This window comes from Solea senegalensis, linkage group LG10, assembly GCF_019176455.1.
Source record: "Solea senegalensis isolate Sse05_10M linkage group LG10, IFAPA_SoseM_1, whole genome shotgun sequence".
Classification (NCBI taxonomy): Eukaryota; Metazoa; Chordata; class Actinopteri; order Pleuronectiformes; family Soleidae; genus Solea; species Solea senegalensis.
Genome location: NC_058030.1, coordinates 377,501 through 404,241, shown reverse-complemented (window position 1 = coordinate 404,241; position 26,741 = coordinate 377,501). Strand labels below are relative to the sequence as shown.

At 43.7% G+C, this 26,741-nt stretch overlaps 3 protein-coding genes across 17 annotated transcripts in view; all 3 read right to left on the bottom strand.

The window, feature by feature from the left end:
* chmp1a (charged multivesicular body protein 1A) overlaps positions 1 to 26,741 on the bottom strand; it is a 385,704-nt gene that overhangs the window by 229,351 nt on the left and 129,612 nt on the right. The window lies entirely within an intron of this gene.
* LOC122775782 (protein fantom-like) lies at positions 228 to 14,532 on the bottom strand. 5 transcript variants are annotated; one of them, XM_044035940.1, is made up of 22 exons: positions 14,451 to 14,532; positions 13,552 to 13,632; positions 12,873 to 13,017; positions 12,358 to 12,702; positions 11,303 to 11,440; positions 10,611 to 10,707; positions 9,987 to 10,112; positions 9,271 to 9,344; positions 9,034 to 9,173; positions 8,649 to 8,755; positions 7,955 to 8,119; positions 7,725 to 7,842; positions 6,599 to 7,051; positions 5,080 to 5,282; positions 4,412 to 4,513; positions 4,156 to 4,212; positions 3,724 to 3,844; positions 3,335 to 3,423; positions 2,524 to 2,710; positions 2,298 to 2,382; positions 2,002 to 2,138; positions 228 to 1,642 (listed from the first exon to the last, which is right to left on the bottom strand). In XM_044035940.1, exons 2-22 carry the CDS (start codon positions 13,622 to 13,624, stop codon positions 1,455 to 1,457), a joined length of 3,150 nt encoding a protein of 1,049 aa, XP_043891875.1. In that variant the 5' UTR covers positions 13,625 to 13,632; positions 14,451 to 14,532; the 3' UTR covers positions 228 to 1,454. The 5 variants fall into 5 exon arrangements, with proteins under 5 accessions (XP_043891875.1, XP_043891877.1, XP_043891879.1 ...); XM_044035942.1 differs by having other exon boundaries at positions 5,092 to 5,282; XM_044035944.1 differs by having other exon boundaries at positions 5,104 to 5,282.
* The window catches only part of LOC122775795 (ankyrin repeat domain-containing protein SOWAHC), a 21,792-nt gene continuing 19,562 nt past the window's right edge, over positions 24,512 to 26,741 (bottom strand). For 9 of the 10 annotated variants that reach the window (XM_044035973.1, XM_044035979.1, XM_044035981.1 and 6 more), the window contains 2 exons: positions 25,021 to 25,116; positions 24,512 to 24,903 (listed from right to left, as the gene is read on the bottom strand). In XM_044035973.1, coding sequence (XP_043891908.1) covers positions 24,740 to 24,903; positions 25,021 to 25,116 — 260 coding nt within the window. In that variant the 3' untranslated portion in view covers positions 24,512 to 24,739. The remainder of the gene's footprint in view (positions 24,904 to 25,020; positions 25,117 to 26,741) is intronic. The other variant, XM_044035980.1, reaches the window with a different exon arrangement.

The following is a 26,741-nucleotide window of genomic DNA, read 5'->3' as shown; positions in this document are numbered from 1 at the left end:
CACAGGAGCTGTCGGTCTACTGGTCCACTGCTGCCTCGTGTGGTCACTTTGTGTCACTGAGGTAAACCTGAACAAAGGATTTCAAACAACTCCTGTGTGCTGCTGTGTCCCTGTGATGTTAAAATCCCAGATTTTCTCTGTGGGGTTTGGTGTGGGAGAGTTTAAACAAACATTAATCATCTTTACGTGAAAATATGGTCTGAAAAAAAGCCAAATACTAGACCGTATCTATCAAATCATTGTCTTTTATCCTGTATATGGCCGGCTAGAAATGTTACAATAACAATTCATCTCTGTATAATTTCGGCAAAAACTTAAACTTAAACCAAATAACTTACAGCCATTCCCAGTAATTCTACTCCTATGATTTGTTTTTAATGTGAATTTCCATACAAAGTTCTTTAAAGTACTACATTTCATCAGCAGTAACTGTAAAGGGTTTAATTGATTGATTATTGATTATTGATTATGTTACAGGTGTCACTACTGTCCCTTTATTGGAGCATTTTTAGTACAAAACATCACAGAAGGAGACGTCACATTTAAGGCACGTCAGTGATTCTCACCTTTACTAACACACACACACTAAAGTCAGTGTCAACACGCCTGACATAAAAATAAATACCCTCAGTCTTCAGTGCAACTATAAAAAGGTAGAGTGTGTGAAACACAGTGACATCTAGTGGTGACACTGCAGACGGGAGGGCCTCCTCCGCTCACTGCTCCCTCTCCCGGGCTGCACCAGGGGGAACTACGGTGGCCTTCACATACCAGAAAGAAAGAAATGTCCTCGTGCGTTGAGCCGTCGTAGATTCAGAAGTCATCATTTATTTAAATTGGTCAACGTTCTTCTTTGTTTCAGTCCATATTACAGTATAGGCGAATACTGAAGTTCTGCTGTCGTCTGTCAGGAAGACGACTCGGGGACATAAACAGTCTTCTATAGAAAGTTATGGACATTCCTCAAAATAAATAGACCTAGAATGTCTGCAACTCCGGATTCTTCCATTAAGCGTGACTCTAGCCTGAAGTGCACCTTGGTTGATGTCAAATTCAAGGACTTTCCAGGACCAATTCCCTCAAATTCAAGGACCAAATGTGCTTAAGAGAGGCGCGAGAGTGGAGGACAACTTGTAAGACTTTTGGTCAAAGTCAGTCTTTGTCTTTTGATCTTGGACGTTTCATTTCAAGACATCACGTCGTCTTTTGCTCTCTCTTGTCTTAACTTTACTCGCTCGTTGTTCTGCAGGGTGGAGAGAGGGACAGTGGACAGTGTCCACAACACTGCTAGTGATTATGACTCCATGTTTGTCCTGCGTAGGCCTAGTCTACGTACATCAAGCAACGCAGGGCATGAAATAGTAGGTGGCGTCGTAACAAACAAGGACATTTACCTAAATATCGACTTAGTAACTTCTTTCTGGCACATTATGTTCACGTGTGTTCACGCATGTTCACGTGTGTTCACGCATGTTCATGTGTGTCTTTGTCTCCTCATGTCGCATTGATGGAAGCAGGAAGGAGGCTGAAACTGCTTCCTGGTCCAGGTCCTGGTCCCCCATTATAGCCTGCAGAGCCTCCAGTCCCTCCACAGACACGGTCAGACTGCCGACCACCTCACTGCTGTCCAGCACGTCCACAACTGCAGGACATACACACACACTCTGGTTTCCATGACTTCAGAGGACATTACATTGACTTACATTCATTTCCTGTCAATGTCTTCACATTAATATGGAATAATTTAGGTCCCAGGGACTTGATTTTTGTCCCCATAAGGACGACAAGACAAGTCCTCCTTTTCACAACATGTCCCAACTTATACCTTTTTTCACAAGATGTCCTTACTTTCTCCAAATGTCCCTTTTTTCGCTTTCACTAAATGTCCCTATTGTCACAAGATGTCCCCACAAAAGTTGTCAGGAATGAGGTCAAATTTGCGATATATCTGAATGGACCTTGTGTGTGTGCGTGCGCGTGTGTGTGTGTGTGTGCACAGACCGTTCAGTCTGGTCTCCATCAGATCCTTTCGTCTCTCCAGGATTTCGGGGATCCTCAGGAAGGCCACGCCCATGTCCTCACACTCCCTGTCCTGCTCTTCTTCCTCTGGAGGTTCACTCACCACGGTGAACCTGATCCTGATGACGAGACCACATGAGACAGTGAGACCTGAACGTCCCTTCAGACGTATTCAAAGAAACTTTATTCACATTTGCAAAAAAACGTTGTGGGATGACTTCTTCTCCGTCATCTCACCGTCTGTCTCTCACACAGACAACGACATGCATTTCCCTCACTTTTCCATCTGAGGGCGTCGTCCCCGCAGGACGTCTCTCAGCAGCCTCCGTCTCGCCGCGTTGTTCTCGGCGTCCACTGGAATGACTGAAGGACAACGGGCAAACACGCCAAGATTTAGTAATTTATTAATTCATCGATTTGTCACATTTCTCAACATGTCCACCTCCTGTGCGAGCCCTGTTGTTACCATGGTAACGACGAACCCGGGGGGATCCGGACTCGTACCTTTGCTGTAGTTGAAGTTGATGCTCCGCCCCTGGGCGGGCTTGGGCAGGGACAGGGGCGTCTCCTCTGTGGGCAGGTCCAGCAGAGAATACTCCACGAACAGACGCACCACGTTGGCGTCCCGGGCCACACGAGACTCCGCCCTCAGACTCAGAGACACCACCTCCACACGCACTCGCTCTGACGCCTGTAAGAAAGAAAAAATAAAACAGCACGGAATCTGAGATTAAAGTCAGAGAAAAAAGTCAGAATTCAAGATTAAAGTCTGAATTCTCCGATTAGAATTTAAGATTAAATTCAGAATAGAATTCACGATTAAAGTCAGAATTTTGAGATTAGAATTCAAGATTAATGTCAGAATGCTGAGGGGAAAAAAAATCTGAATTCTGACTTTTGTCCTCGGAAATCTGACTTTAATCTCAAAATACACTGTAAATATGATCTGTATGACATGCTTAACTTTTCACAGAGCTAATCCCTGGATTATTGCTTTGTAATTTTAATGTTAAATGAAGGATATTTTATGTGTGTTAGAAACAAATACGTTGCGTATAAATTCTGCTACAACACAAATAATTAGGCTCAAAATATTGAACTTTCAGAAATAAATAATGAACAATGAACCTGTTTGGCAGCTGGGATTCAGAAACTCGAAAAAAAAAATCGAACAGAGGAAAATAAACACCTTCACAAATCACTGCACAATGTAAACATGTTTCCAGAGCTGCAGATCAATTCTCTCTGCAGCTCTGTCTTCTGTTCTCTTTCCTTCCTGCACAGCGAGAAGGTAAACACACGGCGTTTCACCCACCTTCCTCCCCGCGGCCTGACCGTGAACGATGCAGTCATCGCTGTCCGACTGAGTGGATTCTCTGCGATGCTGCGTGGCCGCCTCCACGTCTGCACGGAAATCAGATCAATCAGATAAATAATAAAAGTGTTAAACAGGAAACACGGTCCCAGCGTGTGTTTGTTCACTGAGAAATTTACAAAGACTTGAACGCCTGTGTTTGGCGTCTGTGCGCTGGCTCTCACAGGACGGGCCGTCGTTAACATTTATGAACTCTGCCAACATCTAATATTTACGCGCTCCTCGGCGATGAAGACGCCGCCGCCGCCGCTGCCGCACTGTTTACCAAAAACACTACAAAATATTCAGTTGCATGTGAATCGCGGTCGATAGTTTTGCTGTTATTTGACCTTCGCTGATTTCCTCAGAAACATCAGAGTCAGACTGGCAGACGTTGGGGACGAGCTGCCCCGTCGAGACGAGAGACTCGTCTTCATCGTCCTCTTTCTTTGCAGGAGCTGGAGTCAGAACCTGCACACACACACACACACACACACACACACACACACACACACACACAAACACACAAAGCTGTTTTTGTATCTTTATTGGAAACAAATCAGCGTAACCTTAACCCTTAATCTAAACCTAAGTCTTACCCCGAAAAACAAACTAGAAAAAGTTGTCCCCACAAAGAGATAAATATCTATATAATCTATAATCCACAACCATTAGAGCTTTTTTTAATGTAAACAAATATGAGTTCCACTGAAGGGACGCTAGCAACGTTTAGGACGACAGAAGTTACACACTGGAGCTTTAAAAATTACAAAAAAATGTACCTTCATCACAGGAGCCGGCGTTTGATCTCCGAGGCCTGGCGGACTCGTGTCCTGAACCTGACAGAAAAACAAGAGTGAAAATGAACTGAATTCTGAAATTTAAGTCAAAATTCTGAGTTCTTCATTTATTCATTAAAATGTCGATATCTGCCCTTGCGTATCGATTATTGCATGAGATAATTTCATATATAATATTTTCACTCCCACCACTAAAGTCTACAGACAACAGTTAAAAGTGTGAGAGTGTGAAACTCACCAGCTCAGCCGCAGGCGTGGGACTGACAAACGTGACCTTTTTGGCAAAGACTGCGTCCCTCGCTTGTGTCTCTTGCTTGAGTTTGGGCAGTGGAGGCAGAGCCTGATAAAAAAGAGAGGCGTGTTGAATATAACAATATTAGTGGTTTGCTTTACAAAACAGTGTAAGTAAGTAAAGTTTATTTATAAAGCACTTTTCACAGATCAAAAACACAAAGTATTGTATAATCATGAATAAACCACCACAGCAATGAAGATAAGTGCAAAAATACATTTAAAAAGAAAGAAAAAAGGAAAATAAAATAGCATGAATTCTGAGATTTAAGTCAGAATGCTGAGAAAAAATAATCTGAATTCTGAGATTAAAGTGAGACAAAAAAGTCTGACTTTATTGTCTAGATATATGGTCACATTCTGCTACAACACAAACAATTAGGCTTAAAATGAAAGAAGTGTTATTAAGTGACCTTTTTTTAAATATAGAAGTTTGTCAGTACCATGTATTTTATATATATTTTTATATAATATCAAGTGTATTTTCACATGAAAAATATGATGAGGATCAATGCAGCAGCCTTTAAAAGTAGAAGACGTCATCACAGACACCTCGTCACGATTTATAGAAACTAAGGTGCAGTCAGTGTTGGAGGCCGGGACCTGTGCCGGTACCTGTGCCGGGACCTGTGCCGGTACCTGTGCCGGTACCTGTGCCGGGACCTGTGCCGGGACCTGTGCTTGTGTGTTCACAGCAGAGCCGATGAAACCTCCAGGCTTCTTCAGATCCTCGTCTTTCAACCCGTGGCTGGTTTCTGTGGTGGGATTACTGACTCTCATCCAGTAATCCAGCGAGCCCACGGTCCCCAACTCTGCACCTGAACCCGACGATGGTGGAAAAAAACATGTTTTTTATTAACGATTCTCAGCCTCGGGAAACTCCTCCTCCTCTGTTTCTGTTGACATCTGGTTCCTATCGCCCCACGTCTGTTTCCAGGTTGTTTTTGTGTTTGTGGAGAAAGAAAAAACAGCCTTTAAATATTTCACTGTTAAAAAAACCACAGAGGGAAAAACCTGTGGGTTAAGAGTCTTGTTGACTCTGAGGGTTCAGACCTGCAGCCTCTGCTTTTATTTTACTTTTCTGAGATTAAGTTCTAGAAATACTTCCACAGACTGTTGTTGATTTTTTGTGGGCGATACCAACAACTCAAGTATCTACTGATACCGATATTATTCCAATACAGTCATTTTAGACCATTTATGAACGACACATTTGTGCCGAGTCATTTCAAAGACATAATTCTCCACCTGTGTAGGTCAGGACAACATTTCATCTAAAATGGTCATTTGACAGACTTTTTGGCTACTGTTCCTCCTGCAATTTGAAATTTGCAGTAGACTGTGTTGTGTTTTTGAATAAATGTGTTCAGCCCTACTTATAAACACAACACTTTCAATTGAAGAAGAGCTAAAAACAAGTGCTTAATTAATTACTGAATTAATCATCTACTACAGGACTGTTCAATTACAGAAAGTCAGAATTCAAGTTAAAAGTCAGAATGCTGAGGAACAAAAATCACAATTCTGAGAAACAAAATCATAATTCTGAGAATTAAGTCAGAGTTCTGAGAAAAGAGTCAGAATTCTGAGATATAAGTCAGAATTTCGGAGAATAAAAAACACAATTCTGAGATTAAAGTTTAAGAAAAGTCAGAATTCTGAGATTAAAGTTTAAGAAAAGTCAGAATTCTGAGATTAAAGTGGCGGTAGACCGTACGTATTTCTATTGAAGAAGAGCAAGTTCTTTGACTTTTAAGCTTCTTATATGTGAATAACATATGGTTTATTTGCTCCACATAACAAATAAATCTTTAAAACTGAAAGTTTTGGTTTGTGGACAAGAGGAGACGTTTGAGAACATCATTCATTTGTGGTTTGGGAAACACTGATGAAGATTTTTCAGCATTTTCTGACATTTTATGGACCAAACAACTATAATCATTTACGAAAAAAATGAATTTCCTCAGAAAAATGTTTACCGACATTAAAATCGTGTGAGAAGTAGAAGCTCAAACGGACTTCTTTTTGCAACCAGCAGATTCGCCCCCTAGTGGTTATTCAATATATCGCTACAGCCAGACTGACTTGACGTGTGTTGTTTCCGTGTATGGTCTGCAGACATCATCTCACTCACCGACCAGCTGTATCTTGCCGTGGACCTTCTCGTCCTGCTTGAGCAGCTGCTGCAGTGGAAGTCGTCCACTCGCCAGCGTCCTCCAGTCCGTCCCCAGCGCCTGGTGCAGCTCCACGGTGACAGACTCTCTGCCGAGGTAGTCGCGGAAGCGACGGTCCGCGCTCACCACGTATTTGGACGTGTAGCCATAGCTGGGCCTGTGGCCCGTCACCACTGGCGTGGAGTGCAGTTTAGACAGATAGAAGCAGTAGGTGCAGAAGGTGTAGGGCTCGTCATCCCCCAGAGCCTCCAGGAGAGACGGAGACAGCGAGGCGCTGACGATCTGAAGCTCCACGAGGTTCTGTCCAGGCTCAAGGCGAATCGCTTCATCGGACTCGTCAGACTCGACCTCGTCTGCGACGTCTGCTCTGTAGATGTGCGTTTTGGGGCTGTAGGCGAGTTCCCTGAGCTGAGCTGAAGAGCAGCGGGGAAATCAAGTTCAGAGGGACAATGTTGTCACATACACACGATAGACTTCAATTAGTTGTAAAGGCTATAATCAGTAGCCAATAAATGCCAAAACAACATCAATAACACCTTCATCAATAGCCTTTGCACCTGGTGTGCAAAGACCGTAAAGATTTATTGGATGTAGTCTTCCGGTTTGAAAAGTAAAGCAGTCGGTGTCTCTATGGGAAAATGAGCTTCTACTTCTCACTTCATTAATAGTTCACGGTCTCAATCACTAGTTTCAGCTACTTCTCAATAGAACATGATTCACTTTTGTAAACTAACTAACTACAAAAGGCTCACCCAATAAAAGCTACACCTTCAACACCAAGTCTACGTTATATTACTAAAATGTTCTTCACATCCCGCGGCACCAAACCCCAGAGAGAAAATCAGTGATCACACAGGATGTTGTTGATCCACTGCTGCCTCCATCAGAAAGTTCAAAGGTTTTATTTTATGACTTTGGTATTTAAAATCTTTTCATACAGATTTACTCCAGTGACACAAAGTGACCACACGAGGCAGCAGTAGACCAGCAGCTCCTGTGTCCCTGTGAGCTAAAATCACACATTTTCTCTTTGGACTTTGGTGCAGGAGAGTTACAGTGGCTCGCGTGGTTGGGAATATCTCTCACCCTCCAGTTTCTTGATCTTTGCCACGCTGGCGTCGAGCAGCTGAGTCTGACGCTCCAGCTTCTGCTCGTAACTCGCTCTGTCGTTCTCCATCTTCAGCTGCACTGCCTCCAGCTCCGCCTGGTGGCACAAAAGTGTATTACTGGACAGATGTCGGCTGACGAGACACAGGGCAGACACACTGAAGATTAAAAACAGGAAATCCTCCACATAATCAGTGACGTTAAGGAACCTTGTAGTCGTTGCTGATTTTGTTCTCCGTGCTCAGCAGGTGTCTGGTCTTCTCCAGCTCCAGGATGGTTTCTGCGTGAGCGGCCTGAAGCTCTTGGACGCTCCCTTTTTCCTCCACCTGCTCCAGGAAGCTGAGGTCACGTCTCTGCTTGCGCGGCTCACTCTCCTTTGAAGAAAAACATCACATCACATTTGACGTTTCAGGAGAACATGTGTGAAAAACACTTTTGAAATCAAAGAACCAGGCTTCAAGTGGACAAAAAACAAAGAAATAAAAGGGATAGGTGGTTCTTTAGTCTATGTTTGCTGCTTGAACTCACTGTTAGACAGACTGCACCAAAGTCCACAGAGAAAATCAGTGATTTTAGCTGACAGGGACACAGGAGCTGCAGGTCTACTGCTGCCTCATGTGGTCACTTTGTGTCACTGAGGTCAATCTGACTGAAGGATTTCAAACCCTCAGTCATTAAGCTTTAAAACACTAAAGTCACAAAATAACACATTTAAATTTATTAATTGAGGAAAAAGTGGATCAACAACTCGTGTGTACAGTGGTGTAAAAATATTGATTTTCTCCATGGAGTTTGGTGTGGGAGACACAACCAGTATATGGAGTTTTAAACATTGACTATTTTCAATCATGTCAGGGATATGAATGAATGAATGAATGAATTACTGACACACAGACAGCTCACCCTGCTGTGGAGTTTCAAACCATCCCTCAGCTCGTCCATTTCCTGCTTCTGCTCCAGAAACTGACTGTGAAGCTTCTTGTTTTCTTCTGCGAGTTTCTCGTGCGTCTCTTTAATAAAACACACAATATTCTTCACTTCAGTCATTAAACAAACGCAACAAATATCACACAATTGAGATTAAAAAACAAAAACATTAATATTAGGGCCTGAGCCACGAATAGCAGGGGCCAAAACGGCCCCTAAGGTGAAAACAGAGGTCAAATTGAGTTCCACCGAATTTCCCGAAATTGGGTGGGAAGATGTTATAGACCAAGACGAACGAAAAGTCTGTACACCGAGAGGTGCAACGCTGCCCTCTAAAAACAGGTGAACGAAGCAAACGCACCCCGCTCTGCCTTGAGCTTCTGGAGGATTAGATTCTTGTCGTCGAGGTCGGCCTTCAGCGCCGTCTCCAGCTGAACGATCTGTAACTTCAGCTGCTGCTCCTGGCTCTGCCATTTCTGCTGCTGAGAGACGTCAAAGATGCTGGAGACACATGAGGACACGATGGTGAGGAATTAAAGCTTCACTCTGCGTTAGAAAGAAAAGATGCTGCATCTGTTGGTGTGCAGGGACCTCTCACCTGTCCAGCAGTTTGTTATAGTTCTCCTTCAGCTGGTCTCGCTCCTGCTCCACTGCACTCAACTGCTGCGGCAGCTGCTCAGAGACAACAATGGACAACAGAGGACATGAGGAGACTCCTCTCATCGACAGAGGACATGAGGAGACTCGTCTCATCGACAGAGGACACGAGGAGACTCGTCTCATCGACAGAGGACACGAGGAGACTCGTCGACAGAGGACACGAGGAGACCTGCCTCATCCACAGAGGACACGAGGAGACCTCGCTCATCGACAGAGGACACAGGAGACTCATCGAGGACACGAGGAGACCTGCCTCATCCACAGAGGACACTCTGCCTCATCGACAGAGGACACGAGGAGACTCCCTCATCGACAGAGGACACGAGGAGACCTGCCTCATCGACAGAGGACACTTCATCGACAGAGGACACGAGGAGACTCGTCTCATCCACAGAGGACACGAGGAGACTCGTCTCATCGACAGAGGACACGAGGAGACTCGTCTCATCGACAGAGGACACGAGGAGACTCGTCTCATCCACAGAGGACACGAGGAGACTCGTCTCATCGACAGAGGACACGAGGAGACTCGTCTCATCCACAGAGGACACGAGGAGACTCGTCTCATCCACAGAGGACACGAGGAGACTCGTCTCATCCACAGAGGACACGAGGAGACTCGTCTCATCAACGGAGGACATGTGCAGCACTCACCAGCTCTACCTTGTTGTTGGAGACGTGCAGCCTGTTCTCCAGGTCTCCGCTCTTGAGCTTCTCGTGTTTGAGTTGCTCAGAAAGTTCGTCCAGCTTCTGTATCGCTGCCTTCAGTGTCTGCTTATGCTAAAACACAAACGATTTTTTATTTTAATATGTTTAATATTTCATTTCCAACAACACAGTGGTTTTTATCTGTGTATCACAGCTGAAGAACAGTTCTCCTCACACTGTCTTACCCCGTTTCTCAGACACTTAAAGTGTGTGTGTAATGATTGGATTTAGATACGGTTACATCTGCAGTGTTTGACATCAGTTCTTATGTTCCATTAATGAAGCTTTTGGGCTCAAAGTTAGTTAAAACTTTCAGGTGTCGACTCATGGTTGTATCTTCTCCTCAAAGACAGTTTCTAACGTCAAATTCAAGCACTTTAAAGACGTTAATCCAAAATTCAACCCTGAAAATGCACTAAAAACGCAGTCAAGATGTTTCCTCACGGCAATATGACAACACTTTTTTTGTTTTACCCCAAAAACATTGCACTTTTCTTTTTGTACCCAATAATACAGATGAATCACGTAAAACATTAATACTGTGGGTGCTGCAGCTGTAATTCCTCTCACCTCCTGTAGTTGGCCCTCCAGCACAGTGACAGCGTTGGACTTCTCCGTGAGCTGCTTCTGCAGTTTGATCTGCGTCACGTTGTTGTTGACGTGCGACCTGAGAGGGAACACGAGTGTTTGTTTACACAGTGGACGTCTGTGTGTGTGTGTGTGTGTGTGTGTGTGTGTGTGTGTGTGTGTGTGTGGGCTCAGTGTGCAGTAAAGACACGGATCAATAGTTCTCATATTCAGAAATGCTCAGACTCCACTCCACACTTTAGGTGCAGGAGGAAAAAAAAACTCCAAAACACTCCAGCCGCAGTGTTTCCACACTCAGTGATTCATTAGTGAGAGGAATGAAAAATTTAACAATGTTTTCACACGTCGTACAAAATCGGGGTGTTTTGACATTTTGTTCCGGCCGTCTAAATGAACTCAGAGTGACTTTTCACTGCACATTTACTCCGGTCCGCACCAAGTATTGGGTTAGCGAGGTTAGTTAAAAGTTAGTTTTTTACATTTTGAGACATAAACAATGGGAAGTTACAGCCCTTTGTAATCACTAAAATGTATACACTATAAAATGCAATTTAGGAACAAATAACAAAACTTTTTTATTGTATATACATAAATTATACATACATTTACTAAATCTGGTCCATAAACCTGTGCAGACACCTTCTGCTCAGCTGAGTGACCAGATATCACGTTACCTGAGCTTGTTGATCTGTTGCGCCTGCTGAAGTCTGTCTTCGTATTCGGCCTGCGTCGCCCTCAGCTCCTCCCTCAGCTGCTCTAGCTCCGCCTCCATCTCCTCCATGTGGCTCTGCTGAGACTCGATGATGTTCTCCCTGGAACAGAAACAAGAACAGCTCTCCGTCAGAGTCAGACTCCTCCTCCTGATATCTAACACATGCAGGACTGTGCTGACTGATGTCTTGTTTTATGACTGCCTTTTACTTTATTTTAACTATGTACTGTTTTTATTACTTTACGAACGTTGACTTTTAAGGTTTTATGTTTTTATGCTGGTGAGCCGAAGGAAAATTTCCACCTGGGTGGACGAAGTAGTATTCCATTCTATTCTAACCTTTACTATGTTAATTGTACAGGTATTACCACATGGTGGCAGCAGCACTTTTTCATTTGTGGAGCATGTGTTTGTAGATGCTTTGAAATGGTCACTGAATGCATCGCTAAGCTAATGCACGAATCCAGCAGCGATTTCTGTCTCATTTAATGTCATGGAGTCTTTCAGAGTTGTTTTTGTTTATTAACCATAAACACAGGGGTTCCCACACCATGGTTGACATCAAATTCGAGGATTTTTCAAGGACCAATTCCCTCAAATTCAAGGACCAAATGTGCTGACACAGCACTTGTAAGAGCATCTTCGTCCATGATGGCTTTGTCTACTTTGAGTGATTTGCAGCATGCTCTGCGTCTGGATAAGTGATTGTTCTTTTTGGGAACTTGGTCGTTGGTGAGACAGAGATCTTTGATCTTTGGGAATTTTCATTTCCCAGACATCACGTCGTCATTCGCTCTCTCTTGGGATAACTTGACTCGCTCGTTGTTCTGCACGGACTCTCGTGTCAACGAGAGAGACAGTGGACAGTGTCCCCAACACCGCTAGTAACTATGACATTTACCTTAATGTCAATTTGATTTTCAAAAAACCTGAAAAGGCCTTGAAATGCATTTTTCCTTTTTCCGTTTGTGAAGGACAGGCTCATGAATCTAGTGGACGACTGTGTGCAGGACTCACAGGTTGCGTGTCCTGGCCTTCGCCTCCTCCAGCAGGCCCGGTCGTGTGTGGGACGGAGACGGAGAATCGTCTCTCCTCTTCAATCCAGAGTTGACTCGCGGCTGGACGCGTTTGTACGGACGCGGCCTGCCGGTCTGCGAGTTCATCAACTGCTGCTTGGCCACCAGGAGGCGCTGTTTCAGCCCCTCGTTCTCCGTCTGGAGCCCTCGCACCTTCTCCTGGAGCTCCTCCAACATCATCTCCATCTCCACGTTCCGTGCCCTGGAGACCGCCTGGGCTCCTCCCGCCGCCAGCTGCTCCATGCGGCCGCGGTCCTTCACCAGCTTCATCAGCTTGGTGCCGAGCCTGAAGGGTGGAGGAGGAGTGTTTACAAACAGTTTATCAACTAAACACTCAATCAATAATAATAAAATAAATGTAGAATGCCCACATTATTGTTAAAATATATATATTTTTCAATTTATGGAGATAACACTCGTGTGTGGGTGGGTCGTTGAGGTGTTTGTCCGTCTCACTTCTTGATCTTGTCCTCCTGTTTGTTGACGTGTTGTTTAAAGAGCAGGGACTCTTCATAGAGACGCAGGAACCGGTCCTCCAGCTCCTCCCTGGACATCTGAGAGACATCTGGCCTCGCTCGAGCATTTTGATGAACAGACATGTCTGCCAACAGCAACAACACACACATATTCATTTCATTGAATGACGTGTCATAAAGTATATTAGAGTGAAACTGAAGTTTGTGTTGGTTTGTAATAAAGCGTTCTCTCCTTCTATGGGCTTTGGTGCAGGACAGTAAAAGGTTGGTTCTCAGCACTTAATATATTAATATTCACATCATATATGTAAGTTTCCATGCAGTAGTGAACATATTAAACACGTATGCTATTGGTGTCCACGGTGTACCAACATTATTGTGTATTGTGAATATGACGACACAGACTAATAATATACGCCCCAGCCACTTTATTAGGTACAAAGATTTCAAAAAGAGCATCAGGGTTCTTGTTGCCACGTGCTAAAATAATGTCATTTAAAAAACACTATATAATAATGACTATGTTTGAATGCACAAACATGTGGAACCTTAAAGTAGATGTGATACCACTTTATTAGGTCCACTGGACACTGGTGAGTGTAGTAGTTACACATGCAGTTAAAGGTGTGTTTTGGACACACACAGCATCACTGACTGACCTTGTAAAACACCTTGGAGTCGAGACACGTCATCTGCTGCTGTCTCTGCTGCTGTATCAGGTTGACCTGACATTTTGGAATCTGGAAATAACGAGGTCTTTCATTAAACACTCAGAAGACACAGTCACGTCGTGCAAAACAAACGGTGCAGATACTCCTAAATGGAAATAAACCGGTCAGGAATGTGAACCAAGAATTGGTCAACCCAAGCCCTATTTGAAAACACATTCATTCAAACTAATTTCACTATGGGGATAAAAAAAGACGTGGGCTAGAACAATAATCTGAACTGTTTGTTGAATGTGTGTTTCTTCTAATGAATTCGGCAATCGTGTTGATTCGCAATATCTTTTCGTTTTATCATAATTTAGAAAGCTTCTCCTCATACCAAAACATGAAAACATCAAAACAAGGCGCTGCTTGGTGTAAATATACGCCGAATAGTACATTTCAATCGTTACTCTTTGGTTATGTAGTTATTTCTCTAAAAAATAAACACGTAACTTTATTTTGTTTAGTGAACATTAAAATCTGCGAGATTTTGAACGGAGTCTGGCGAAGAAGCCTCTTCGTGAAATAACGTTATTATATTTACGTCGTATTAAGTGACATGTTGAGTATATGTAAAAAAATAAAATATAAATGTAAAGGAAAAAAACAGGAGACGTAAACGTCGCCGAGCTTTTGAATGTGTTGTTTTCTATCGCGTTCAAATTTCAAACTATTGGTGACGTTCGTTAGCAAGCGCTAGCTAACGCGCTAGCTCCGCCTCAAAATAACCACAACAGCGTTTTACAGCAGTGGTGTAAAACCGTGTTATCATGGCAACAAGGGAAATGTCGTTTAATTTAAAAACACGTGCCCTTAAATGGCGTATAAAGTATGAACACAAAACTTACACCGCTTTATTTATAACTCCTTAAATCAGGCTTCTCTGCTCCATCGCGTTGTTAGGATACACACACAAGAGCGTATGCGCGCTGTGACTTGTGGGAAATGTAGTTTTGTTTCAGCTGAGCTCTTCAGGCTGAAGTCAGAGCTTCAAAGAACCTCAGAGATTTGAGTTCCCCTATAAATCATATTTAATTTACAGCTGTAAAATTCTTTCTATGTTTTATGTTAAAATATAGTCATTTACATCCTTTTTTATATTTTATATATATATATATATATATATATATATATATATATATATATATATATATATATATATATAGGGCGTTGATTATTTGTTTTGTATTCACAAACTTTTAATGATTTCAATGACAGATATAAGGGTGGTTTTCAAAAACTTTCAAGGGTCTTGACCTTTTTTTCCCCAAATTCATTCATTCATTCAAATCAAAATCAGAATCGCAGCCCCATGTGTCTCCCTGGTGTTGCCACTAGGAGGCAGTTTGTGAACACGTGTGCAGGCACAGACGCTGAACATGCTTGAAAACACGCACAGATGTTATAAAATAAAAACTCTAATGTTCATTACACTGTAAGTACAGTGGTGTAACCATGACAACAGTTGGGGCTGGTTATTTTGTTAACCATTCCACATGGATTTTCTTTTTAAATTCACAAACCTTTAATGATTCCAATAACCCACATAATTGTGATTTTCAAAAGCTTTCAAGGACCTTGAATTTTTTATTCAAACACCAGAACTTTGAAGAATTTCAAGGACCCATGTCTAATGTGATTTTCATAAACTTTAACGGGCCTTGAATTGTTTTTTCAAATCCAAAACATTTCAAGGATTTCAAAGACCCATGTCTATTTCAGTTGATTTTCAAAAACCTTCAAAGACCTTGACCTTTTTTTCAAACGCAAAAACCTTCAAGGATTTCAAGAACCCATGTCTACTTCATGTGGTTTCAAAAAACTTTCAAGGGTCTTGAAATTTTTTTCAAATTCACAAACCTTCAAGGATTTCAAGAACCCATGTCTATGGTCTAGGTGATGTTCGAAAACGTACAAGGGCCTTGACTGTCTTTTTTTTCAAATGCAAAAACTTTCAAGGATTTCAAGGACCTGAGGTAACTTGAAATCCTTGAAAGTTTAAGGTGTAATAGGACATGAGGACCAGTCAAAAATGTCCTCACAGCCTGTGGTGTACAGGTTTCTTTGGTCCTCACAAAGCTGTATGTGCAAGCGCACACACACACACACACACGGTTATTTTGGTATCTATTACATATGGGAACACAAAAAAACACGGTTATAAAACCACACCTTCAGAAAAACCACCACCACCCTGAACTGACCCTTTAATCTCGTGCGTCTCCACTGATTGTGTGTGTGGCCCAGTAAGTGAAGTTCAGTGAGATTTTAACACTCAGGCCTGTCAGAGATGAGCGTCGTCACGGTAACGGGCTGTGACAGTCGACATGTGAAAGAGGAAAGACAAAAAAGCTTTGGAGACACTTTTTGTCATATTTTGCGTAAGTTCTCAAAGTTAAGTTTGTGATAAAGAGATGACAGCAGGTCTTTTCTTTCTTACAAACACAAACACACACTGAATGGAAGTCGTCAGAGACGCTCAGACGGTGTTTAACGCGAGTGTCCCGGGGGCCTCGTCGTTAAGGAGACGACGTGTCACTTAAGAAGAAGGAGAGAAAAAAGAACTTCAAGAAAAGGAGGTGATTAAACTTTGAAATGTTTAAAACGCTCCCCGCTGAATTGTCTCCCCGCGTGGAGAAGGGTCGTCAGAGATCACGTCGACGAGAGACGAGTGTCTCCTTTTTGTCACATGTCACATGTCACATGTCACATGTCACACGTCACACGTCACATGACAGGAAAGATGCTTAAAAACTCTACATTTAAAGGCGCAGGTGTAAGATTTTGACGATATTATTTAGAATCATTTGGAAGATTAAATCCTTCTTTCTACTTATTTTTCACCGCTTACCTAAACCCAGTGGAAGGATCACTTGAGCGCCCCCTACTGATCAGACGAGATGCTCAGTGAGTTTCAGACCCCTGGTTTAAAGGTTTTTAATCTCTTTCTGTCTCCTCGGTGTCTTTTACTTGTTTATCTGACATTAAATAATGCCACAGTCGATTCTTCCCACAGCATTGGCAGCACGTGAACGCCTCCGGGAGGAAAAATGAAAAACATAATGAACACATGAAGACATGAAGACATGAAGACATGAAGACATAAAGGTGGACGTGTTATCAGAGCGGAGCAGCGAGCGAGGACACGACGTCCTCACAAAGACCAGGCTGAGGTTTTACAGGTGGAGGTGGACGACTCATCATTCCACACTCAAAACAAAAGCTTTTACTTTGAAATTCTGCCAAATATCATCGTTATCGTGATGAATATTGTGCTATCGTCTCATTTTGTGTACAGTTGTATTTTCCCCAGGTTTTTCTCTAGACCCGCCCCCTTTTAGACCAGACTTGATGCTCATTGCCCGCCCCCTCCACCTCTTTTGAACTTGAACTCATGCCTTTCAGTAGCAGATGGAGGAGGCGGAGACTCTGACAGTGATGTGGGTCAGGTGAGCGCTAACACGCCGTTAACACGTCGCGTGGTCGCCGCGGCACTGCTCACTCCTCGCCACCACCTGGGTTGTCTAATTACTCTCACCAGCTCCGCCCCCCCGGTGGGCAGGTAATATTAGCAGGCGTCCGCTGCTCTCATTAGCACCAGAGTGACAGGAACTGACAACAGTGTGCGGCGTAAATATAATGAGGACGGTCACACGGCGCCGGGCCTTCACGCCCCATTGATCATTATCTGGCTTCAGACGGGGCCGCGAGCCGCTACGTCAATGCATTATTAATGTGTGTGTGTGTGTGTGTGTGTGGGAGTGAAGACACAACAACAGAGGAGAAGAAGAAGAAGAAGACAAACGGAGAGAGAGTTCAGCTGTCACGGCGCGCTAATGAAATGCTTGATTTGTTTGTTTTCCCGCTCTCGGAAAAAAAACACGGCTCGAGTGTCACATCCGGGCAACGAGACGCCGGCGTCACATTAGCGGAGCGCTAATTAACTTTGCGACTGTGAGGCTAGCCGCAGCTAACGAAAGTGACGGCGAGGAGAGCGGCGCAGCTGAAGGCTGCTAATAACTCAAGAGGCTAACGACGGCTGACAGCGGCCGCTCTCAGGGAACAAAGAGGGGACGCCGTCGACATCAAATCGAGTTATCCTTTCCACGGGAGGGAGGAGAATAAGCTCAGGGAGGGGGAGGAGGGGAGGAGGGGAGGCAATCTCGTCTGTAATGCTGGGTTATTGGCAGTGGCGAGTGGAGCTTTGTTCCCGCACGTTCTCCTGCAGCTCGCGGTAAAGAGGCCGAGCGCCGCTCTTCATCTCATGATGAGACGTGGCCTAGCGCGGCAGAGATTACTCCCTGAACATTTATGACATATTTATCCGTCTCCTGTCACTCGGGCGCGGCAGACGGAGGCGGGGGACGAATTATACGACCATAATTGTCAATCACTGCGGAGATTGAGCCCCACACGAGGGGCTGTTTTCATGAGCGAGGTGCTTAGAGCCATTAGGTGTGTGTGTGTGTGTGTGTGTGTGTGTGTCGCCACTGGTCTCCATCACAATATTATTCACATTGTTCTTCACAAGCGACCGAGGCGAGCGACTCGCTGGACGCCGCCGCCGCAGACAGGTCAGAGTGTCACATGACACATAAACACGGCGAGAGAGTCGCCAACACGAAGGAGCACAGAGAGGAAATCTCATGGTTCCACAGAGACCACATCCCAGACCAGGACCCACCTGTGAACAGGTCCCAGCCTAGATCAGAATCGAACTGAGAACAGTTCCCAGCAGAAAACATGTCCAAACCAAGACCAGGTCCAAACCTAGTCACAGCAAAGACCAAGATCCAGCAGAGATCAGGAAACAGCAGAGACCAACACCCAGAAGTGACCAGATCACAGCTGAGACTAGGTCCTGGCAGAGACCAAGACCCAGTTGAGAACAGGTCTGAGCAGGTAACAATCCCAGCTAAGACCAGGTCCCAGCTTGGATCAAAATCTAGCTGAGAACATGTCCCAGCAGAGAACAGGTCCAAACCAAATCACAGCTGAGACCAGGTACTGGCTAAAACTATGAACCAGCAGAGACCAACACCCACTAAAGACCATGACCCAGAAGACACCAGGTTCTAGTCCCAGGACCCATTAGGCCACGGCTGAGACAAGGACCAAGCAGTGACCAGGTTCCTACAGAGGCCACGTCCCAGTGTGGATTTAATTTACGATTTGTGAAAGTTTCAGGGTCTCATTTGTCATGTGACACAACGCGTCCCGAGTCCATTTACTTCTCAGTCCAGAACCCTCACCCGCCGCGAGCCTGAGCGCGAGGAGGAAATCCACAACAGTGAGAAGACGGAGCAGATTAACTGTTGTTGAAACGCAGCGTGGGTTTATTCAGTGTGACACGTGAGGCGGCCGCTTCGCCCACACCTTCACTCTGTGGCGACGTCTGAATGTCCACAGTCACCAGATTAAATGATTTCTTTATTTCTTCATATGACGCTCATCTGTGACTCATCTGGGACTTTTTAAATGATTATCTGTCATCGGGGATTAAACCACTGGATATTAAAGAGCCAGTGTGTGGGATTTCAGTGTTTATGGATCATAAACATCAGCGTGTAAACATGCCAGATTATATAGCAAGTGGCTAATTTACATGTGTAGTCTCCGGGTGGGTTGATGGAATAAAACAGATTACACAGAGGACACGTGACGCGCATGAGAAAGGTGACAAAACAAGGAAAATACGTAAACATGACAACAATAATAATAATGATGATGACAACTCTGAAGGGTTTAACCCGTCAGAGTTCCTTTAAAAAACTTACTTATTTGTTCCTAGTGGCAGAAAACGCTCTACTGTTAAAATGTTACATATTAATATTTAATATTATATAAATGAAGTGAGTGAGTCTGTGTGAGTGAGTGAGTGAATGTGAGTGAGTGAAAGTAAAAGTTGCTAGAAATATAAATAACAAAGAACATGAAACCAAATCAGTTTAAATCCTGTGACGAGACGAGAAGTCGACGACAGAATTGTTTTATACGGAGAATAAACTGAGTGTGTCTCTGCTGGACAAGAGACATTCAGGCGGACAGAGGAGAGAGACGTGTGTGTGTGTGTGTGTGTGTGTGTGTAGGACCTGGCAGAGAGTCTGATTAGGAGCAGAGCAGTGAAGTGGAAAACTCATTAAACTATGTTTAAGCCTCTTAATCAAATCAATGGCCAAAGTAACTGTGGACTGATACCAGTTATCAGCTGCTGGAGTTAAAAAAAGCAGATTAAAAACAACAGACGAAGATGTTGTTGTGTCTTCACTCAAAGACGAGGATGACCGGAGACAAATAATGTCCACAGAAGAGTCAGTGGGTGAAGGGCAAATGTGGCGTCCCAAACACTGCTACGTTTACCGTTGATAGCATTTCTCATTTTAAACGCACAAATACCATGTGTGGCTAACAAAGGCTAGCCTGAGTGGAACACAGTGTTCAGAAATACTGACTTCCTTCTGTCTGTGTCTGTGTTTACCAACAAACAAGAGGAAACGCCACCACTCGCTAATGATCGTGAAAAAGTCTGTGACAAAACGCAACATAATGTTAGGCCCTGGTCGGGGTCAGGGGTCAGGGGTCGAGGGAGGAGGCTGGGGGGTGGTTACTGAACGCCTGATATCAGCTGCAGACAGAGGGTTTTGTCCTGTAGCGGCGGCGTCCTGCTCGACTCAGCTGGACGGGCGGCGATGTTCAAGTCTCGTGTTTATCTCCACATCAGCACTTTTGTTGCCGTGGATTTTTTACTGTTTGCATTTTATGGTTCACGATGAAACAACATGTGGAAAATAGGATAAATATTTATTATTTATTTCCGATGGTTTGGGTTGTTTTGTGAAGTGTGTGCCTCTGGCTCTGCTTATTAAGGCATCGACAACAACGTATTTCTCCTGCCGTCGACCCGCTGAGCGTATTCCACGTCTCTGCATTCAAACAGGGAAATGAATGAAAGGAGTTTTTTTGTCTTCCTTCTCTGACTCACATCACAAAGACGGAGCTGTAATTACAAGGACGTCCTGAGCATTTCAAAGCGTCTCTGCCACATAAACATTTGTTTTATTCATCGGATGCTAATTTCGTTGGACGTGCTCCTCAAAGGGAACGCGTGTCGACGGTTTGATTCCCTCAGAGTGAGAGCGCGTTCGGCTGTCAGCGAATTCTGAGGAGGAGCAAACGATCACATGGAAACTGGCGTGATTCTACATCACGGCGGCGGTGGACGAGGACGAGGGGTCAACTGGAGACATCATGTTCTTTTTCAGGACTTTGACATTTAGAGGAGACGTACAGGAAATGTAGGGGGAAAAAAACATGATTTTCTAATTCGATTAAAACGAACAAATCAAAAACTAAAAGACAACGACAAAATGAAACAAAGCTGACGGAGTTAACGAGAACATGTTTTAAGAGGTGAATATTTATCATGTAGCTGCAGGCGGCGTGAAATCACATGTGAGCATCTTCCTCCATGAAAACACTCTACTGCAGTCGGCACTAATCTTCTCACCACCTTTATCTTCACCAGGCTGATAGAAATCACACGGATTCCATTGTTTTATTCTTTACTGAGTATTTATGCTCCATTAGCAGCCATTTTATTAATGTTCTTCTTCTAATATCTTTATTCTTAATTTAGTTTATTTTAAAGTCTAAAATGTTCCTTTAATGTAAATAAATCTGATCCAAATGTTCACATTTATCTTTATATGAAGCTACTGGTTAATTTATCTCAAAACTGTGGGAAAGCATAGCTTAGCATAAACAGGAATAGAGGGAAAGAAATAAATATTTTTTTTTAAATTTAATTTAATTCCATAATTAACTTAAAAACTTTTTCCTCACTAGTTCCCGTCTTTGTGCAGCTAGCTCATCTTGTACAAAGAAACAGAACTATTTGGAAACAGCTAATCCTAGATATCTAGCTTAGGTTAGCAATACGACTAAAGAAAACTAACGTGGTGGGGCAGTTATGTTAGCATAGTGTACAACTACAAATACAGAGGAGCTAGCTGTTTAGCACATACATATACACGGAAACAGCTAGCTTTGCTCCGCACAAAAAAGGTGGAAACAACGCAGCAAAACTATAGGGGAAAAAAGTGGCTTAGCTTAGCATTTTCACACAAAAGTACAGGGAAATTGTAATCATTGCTTATCATGTGGACTACAAATACATACAGCTAGCATCTTAGCATAACAACTACAGGGAAACAGCTAGATTTAGATATGCTTAGTTAAAATAGAGGGAATGCAATAAAGATTAGCTTCAAGGAAGCGGCTAGCCTGCTTGTATAAAATAAATGAGAATGAAAACAAAAGCATTAGCTAGAGCTATTTGAAACAGCTAACTAATTTTAAAGCGAAATCTGGCATAGGTTAGTAATAAGACTAAAAACAACAACAGTGAAATATAGTGTTGCAGTTAGCTTAGCATGAGGAAACAGCTATGTTTTTAATGCATAAAATGAACTATGGTGGAAACACATGGCTTAGCTTAGCATTTTTACACAAAAATAGAAGAGAATGTTATTATGGCTTAGCATGAGGACCACAAATACAGGTAAAAAGCTAGCATCTTAGCATAGACTACAGAGAAACAGCTAGCTTAGTTTGTATAAGAAACAGTAGAACACCTTAAAGGAAAGTGGACAGAATTATGATGGATGGATGGATGGATGAACACATCTTCTCTGCTGAGAGTGATATGATCACCTGATCACAGACCAGGTGATCACAGAATGCTGATAAATATCCCATCCAATTACGCGACGTAATAATTCCGCAGTGACTCGATAATGAGGTCTAATGCGTCCCCGTGTGTGATGATTCCTCGGCGGACGGCGTCCCGATCACATGTTGAGCTTTGTAATTAGACGGGCACAAAATCATTATTTGGTGTTCAAACAGAAAATGAGGTTGTGAGGAGTCAATCTGCGCTGGCTCCGTGCAGCACACGCAAGAATTTAATGATTTAATTACAGATGTAAGCTCCTGGGATGAGCCTTCAGCCGAGCCTGGTGTGCTGAGGGGGGATAATGACAAACTGAGCTCTTGACATCAGTTCAGAGATGGCATGAAGGACTGACCCTCGCTGAGCTTAGAGCTGAAACTTTTCACAATGTGAGACCATGAACTCACCTTCAAGTTTACTTCTGGAACACCAGCCGCTCTAGTTGAGCTTCATTATAACTACAACAACAGTAGATCAACAAAACAAAATTATTGACAAATACATTTAGTACATTTATGGAGGCGATCGCCTGATCTTCTGCCACCATCTCTGACTGTTTCTTGTGTATTGAGTCTGACTTTGTCCCATACAGTGGCAGTTAAGAGCGTCATAGTGTGCAGTAATGGCGTCCAGGCGCGTTCATCCTCTTCAATCAACGCTGTCTGTCAGGACGCCACCTACAGTGCTCTGCAGGCCTGCTGGGGGACACCTTTACCCAAGAAAGAAAGACGTTTCTGGGACTGCAGCGGAAAGACGGATGGTTCCGTCACTCAGCGACGCTCTGCTGTGAAGCAGCTCGGACGACTCAAGCTCAGAGAGATTCTGCAGCGAGTTTTGCGATCCGCCACGACGACAGAAAGACTTTCACTAACTTTATTGATGCTCTGACAACCGGTAAGATATCGCGAGTAAGGGATTTGATTTGTCTGGCAAGGACACCACCATTTTGTCCTTTGTGTCATTATGATGGTTAGATGTCTTGTTGTGGCGAGATTGGGGGCTGTGTCCACTAACCCCTACTGTAGCCTCGCAAGATCAGGGCATACCAGGCCGGAGACCTCAGAATCAAGACGTCTCGCAAAGTCTCGGGTCTCGCAAGAAACACGTATCGCTCCATGGCAGTAGCCAGGTACTGGCTGTAAGATCTCAGACTTATTTTAGACGTGAAAAAGAAGCAGAGAAAACAGAAAACTGTTGTTGGAGGAAGCAAGGAAGAGGCAACGACTGTCCGACCGCATGAAATTGGATGCCCACCGGCATGGACTCCTTGTGTTCACCGGGGATGGGAGGGGAGGGGGATCCAATGGATTCTATCGTGGCAGTTTCACAACAGAAGTGAAGTAAAATAAGAACAATGTGAACAAAAATGAACATTTTCTTCCTGCGGTCACCGACATTTCTACACCTTATTGTGCTGAATCATCAGATTTGTACTTGAACGCAGCACATGATGCCTGTGCAATGATCTTTAGTCACACATGGACGCACACCACATTAAGAGTGGTGTGCGTTTCGTCAGTTACACAAACGCCGCTGCGCCGCCTTATTAAAGCAGATAACGAGCTTCATGCTCTGATCCGGCCAATGGTGCGAAGACGTTAATGAATGTGTGAGCGAGAACGAGAGGGTAAAACATGTCTCACTGTGTCCAACATTTACTAATGTAATGGACGCAATAACCGCACTCATCAAAACAGCTTCTTCTAAAAGTTAAAGTCTGAACACCAAAGAAAAAGAAAAGAAATGAATGTTTCTGCTTTTGGTTTCTGGTTTAATCCTGAAGTTAAACATCTGTTTCCAGGTTTAATCCTGAAGTTAAACATCTGTGTTTCCATGTTTAATCCTGAAGTTGAAATAAAAACTGAGGTCTGAGGTCTGAACCAAACCGGTAACATCTTGAAATGATGAAAAGCAAAGTCATGTTAATGAATGAATTAGACTTTGTTTTGTTTTTTTTTATCACTTCACATTGTTATTATTATTCATTTGTCATATTCTTATCTACAGTAACAAATTCATTAAAAACACATTCAGATTGAGGTTTTTCAAACCACTCACCCTCCCACACCAAAGTCCATTAAAGAAACCCAAGGTTTTTAGCTCGTGTGGACACAGCTGCTGGTCTACTGCTGCCTTGTTTGGTCATTCTGTGTCATGTAAGTAAGTCCACATTAAAGGTTTTCAAAGGTTTTCAAAGGTTTTTAATACACGTTTAAACTCAGTGAGGAGGCAACAGTGGATCGAGTTGTGTGCTGTGATGTCAATTTTCTCTCTGGACTTTGGTGTGGGAGAATTATCGGTTTCCGAAGCGACAAAAACGCTAACAAACAAACTGTAAAACCTGCTGCAGATTTGTTGCTATAGGCAACAGCAGTAACATGACAGGGAAAGTTCAGTTCCTCTTCCTCAGATGGGAGGCGGTCCCTGAACATACTCACTCTCTGCAGCAGGGACACTCAAACCTGAAGGTCCCTGACTGCGGGAGTGAGACATGAGCAGAGAGGACAGAGAGGACAGAGAGGACAGAGAGCTGCGCTGCGTCCTACGTCTTCGAGAAAACCTCCCACCTGCTGGAAACACACGGGAAACTCTGAGTTCAAATCTGTCAACATTGATCTGAAACGTGTGTTTATTGTGGACCGAGCTGCAGACGAGGAGGGGGAACGAGAGAAAACATGGCCGCTCACCTTCCTGAGTCTCCGCTATGTGGAAGACGTCGGAGCAGCCGCTCCAGTAATGAACCGCCACCTTCCCGTGATAATCTCTGACGCTGGTTTTAGCATCTAAGGACGACAAAGAGAGAGACGCAGAAATAAAATGAGATTACAGTAAAACACAGACAGCAGGAGGCACAACAACTTCCTGTCAGACCAAGAAGAAGAAGCAGTTTTGGGGACGTCAAATACTGAGGACCAAACTCAGTCTTTACTAAACACAAACTGGCAAAAAGGCAAAATACCTTCAAAACGCAAGGACCAGAAATACAGTCATACGGTCATGAAAGGGCCCTCGCCCCACGCAACAAGAGTGGAATTTTAGCGCCATCTTTGTCACAGTGCTGAGGCCACGCCCTTTGACGTAGAGAAACTCCTAACTTTAAATCATTCACTTGTATAGAACACATGGACCGAGGTTAGCTCGGCTAGCGTAGACTAGCAGTTTTAGTTTTTAGTGTTTTTAATGTGCAACTTGGACGTGATAGAAAAAAAATCTAAACACTCACACTCACCAAATGTCGTCCCCATCCGATGACATTTGTCTGACCATGACCCGACTTCTGGGGGCGCTATAGAGTCCTGGGGCTACGAACAGGTTCGTGTTCTACACCACTATCGCATTTCAAATTTCAAGAGGTTTAATGCACGTTAACCCGCTCAAAAATGAGCGATATATCGGAGGAAAATAATAAACAAAGTAACCTCTACCATCAAACTTCAGCATTTAAAATGCTTTGTTTGGATTCAAGGCAGTGACACAAACTCGCCACACGAGGCAGCAGTGGACCAGCAGCTCCAGTGTGTGTGATTTTCTCTCTGGGCTTTGGTGCAGGAGAGTGAGCGCTTTAATAAACGGTGGTGAGATAAAGCTGTAAAGTTCTTTTTTAAGACGTCGTAGACTTACGCAGCTCCATATTTTATTAGAGGAGTCTTTTACTGAGTGGCTGAAATCGGACTTTCTTTATAGTATCATACGATTATTATTATATAATCTAAACTCATGATTTTTTTTTAAATGAGCAGATCAACGTAACATCCGGTGTATTTTCCTCACTAAAACATTGAGACATTTTGATTGACAGGTGGTGTCACAGTGACAGTGGCCCCTCCCTCTGTGACCATATGTCTGAGATATGGAGGAGGAGGAGGAGGAGGAATCATCATGAGTCCATGAACCGCCCCGATGGTTTAAAGCTGGAGTCAACCTCATTAGCAGCAGTGTGACTCCCCGCCTCTCTTCATCCTGCTGAGGAGGAGGAGGAGGAGGTGGGCTGTCAATCAAGCTCGTGGGTGGTTATAACGTCTGGTGGATTTGCATCGCCGCTCTCTGCCTCTCTGAGTCTCTGAGTCTCTGAGGCGTGACAGAGGAGAATCTCAGCTTTAAAGGGACAGTTCAGGTGTTTACTTTATTATTGTGCCATAAAAACCCAGCAGAAGATGACGTTTTAAAGGTTTATGAGGACACATGAACAACCGTCCCTGAATCAAATATAACAGTCTTTATACAAAAGGAATGGTCAATGTACGGCGAAGTTATCGGGCACTTCCTGTTTTGTGGCGAATGGTCGAAATTCGCCAAAATGTCGAGGTTGACGTGGCCACGCCCTTTTGAATCCACAAAACCTTTCCACAACTTTTCACTTTTGATCTGTCTAGTACAAATTGGCAGGGGGCGCTTGGACGAATTCACT

Bases quoted from the DNA above. Each gene is read 5' to 3' on its own strand.
- LOC122775782 (XM_044035940.1), bottom strand. From the start codon at position 13,624: ATGTCAGGTCAACCTGATACAGCAGCAGAGACAGCAGCAGATGACGTG. The intron at 11,441-12,357 runs GTGAGTCCTGCA...TTTCTGTTCCAG, and splicing joins AAGGCCAGGACACGCAACCT to GGAGAACATCATCGAGTCTC. The intron at 9,174-9,270 runs GTGAGAGGTCCC...ATGTGTCTCCAG, and splicing joins TATAACAAACTGCTGGACAG to CATCTTTGACGTCTCTCAGC.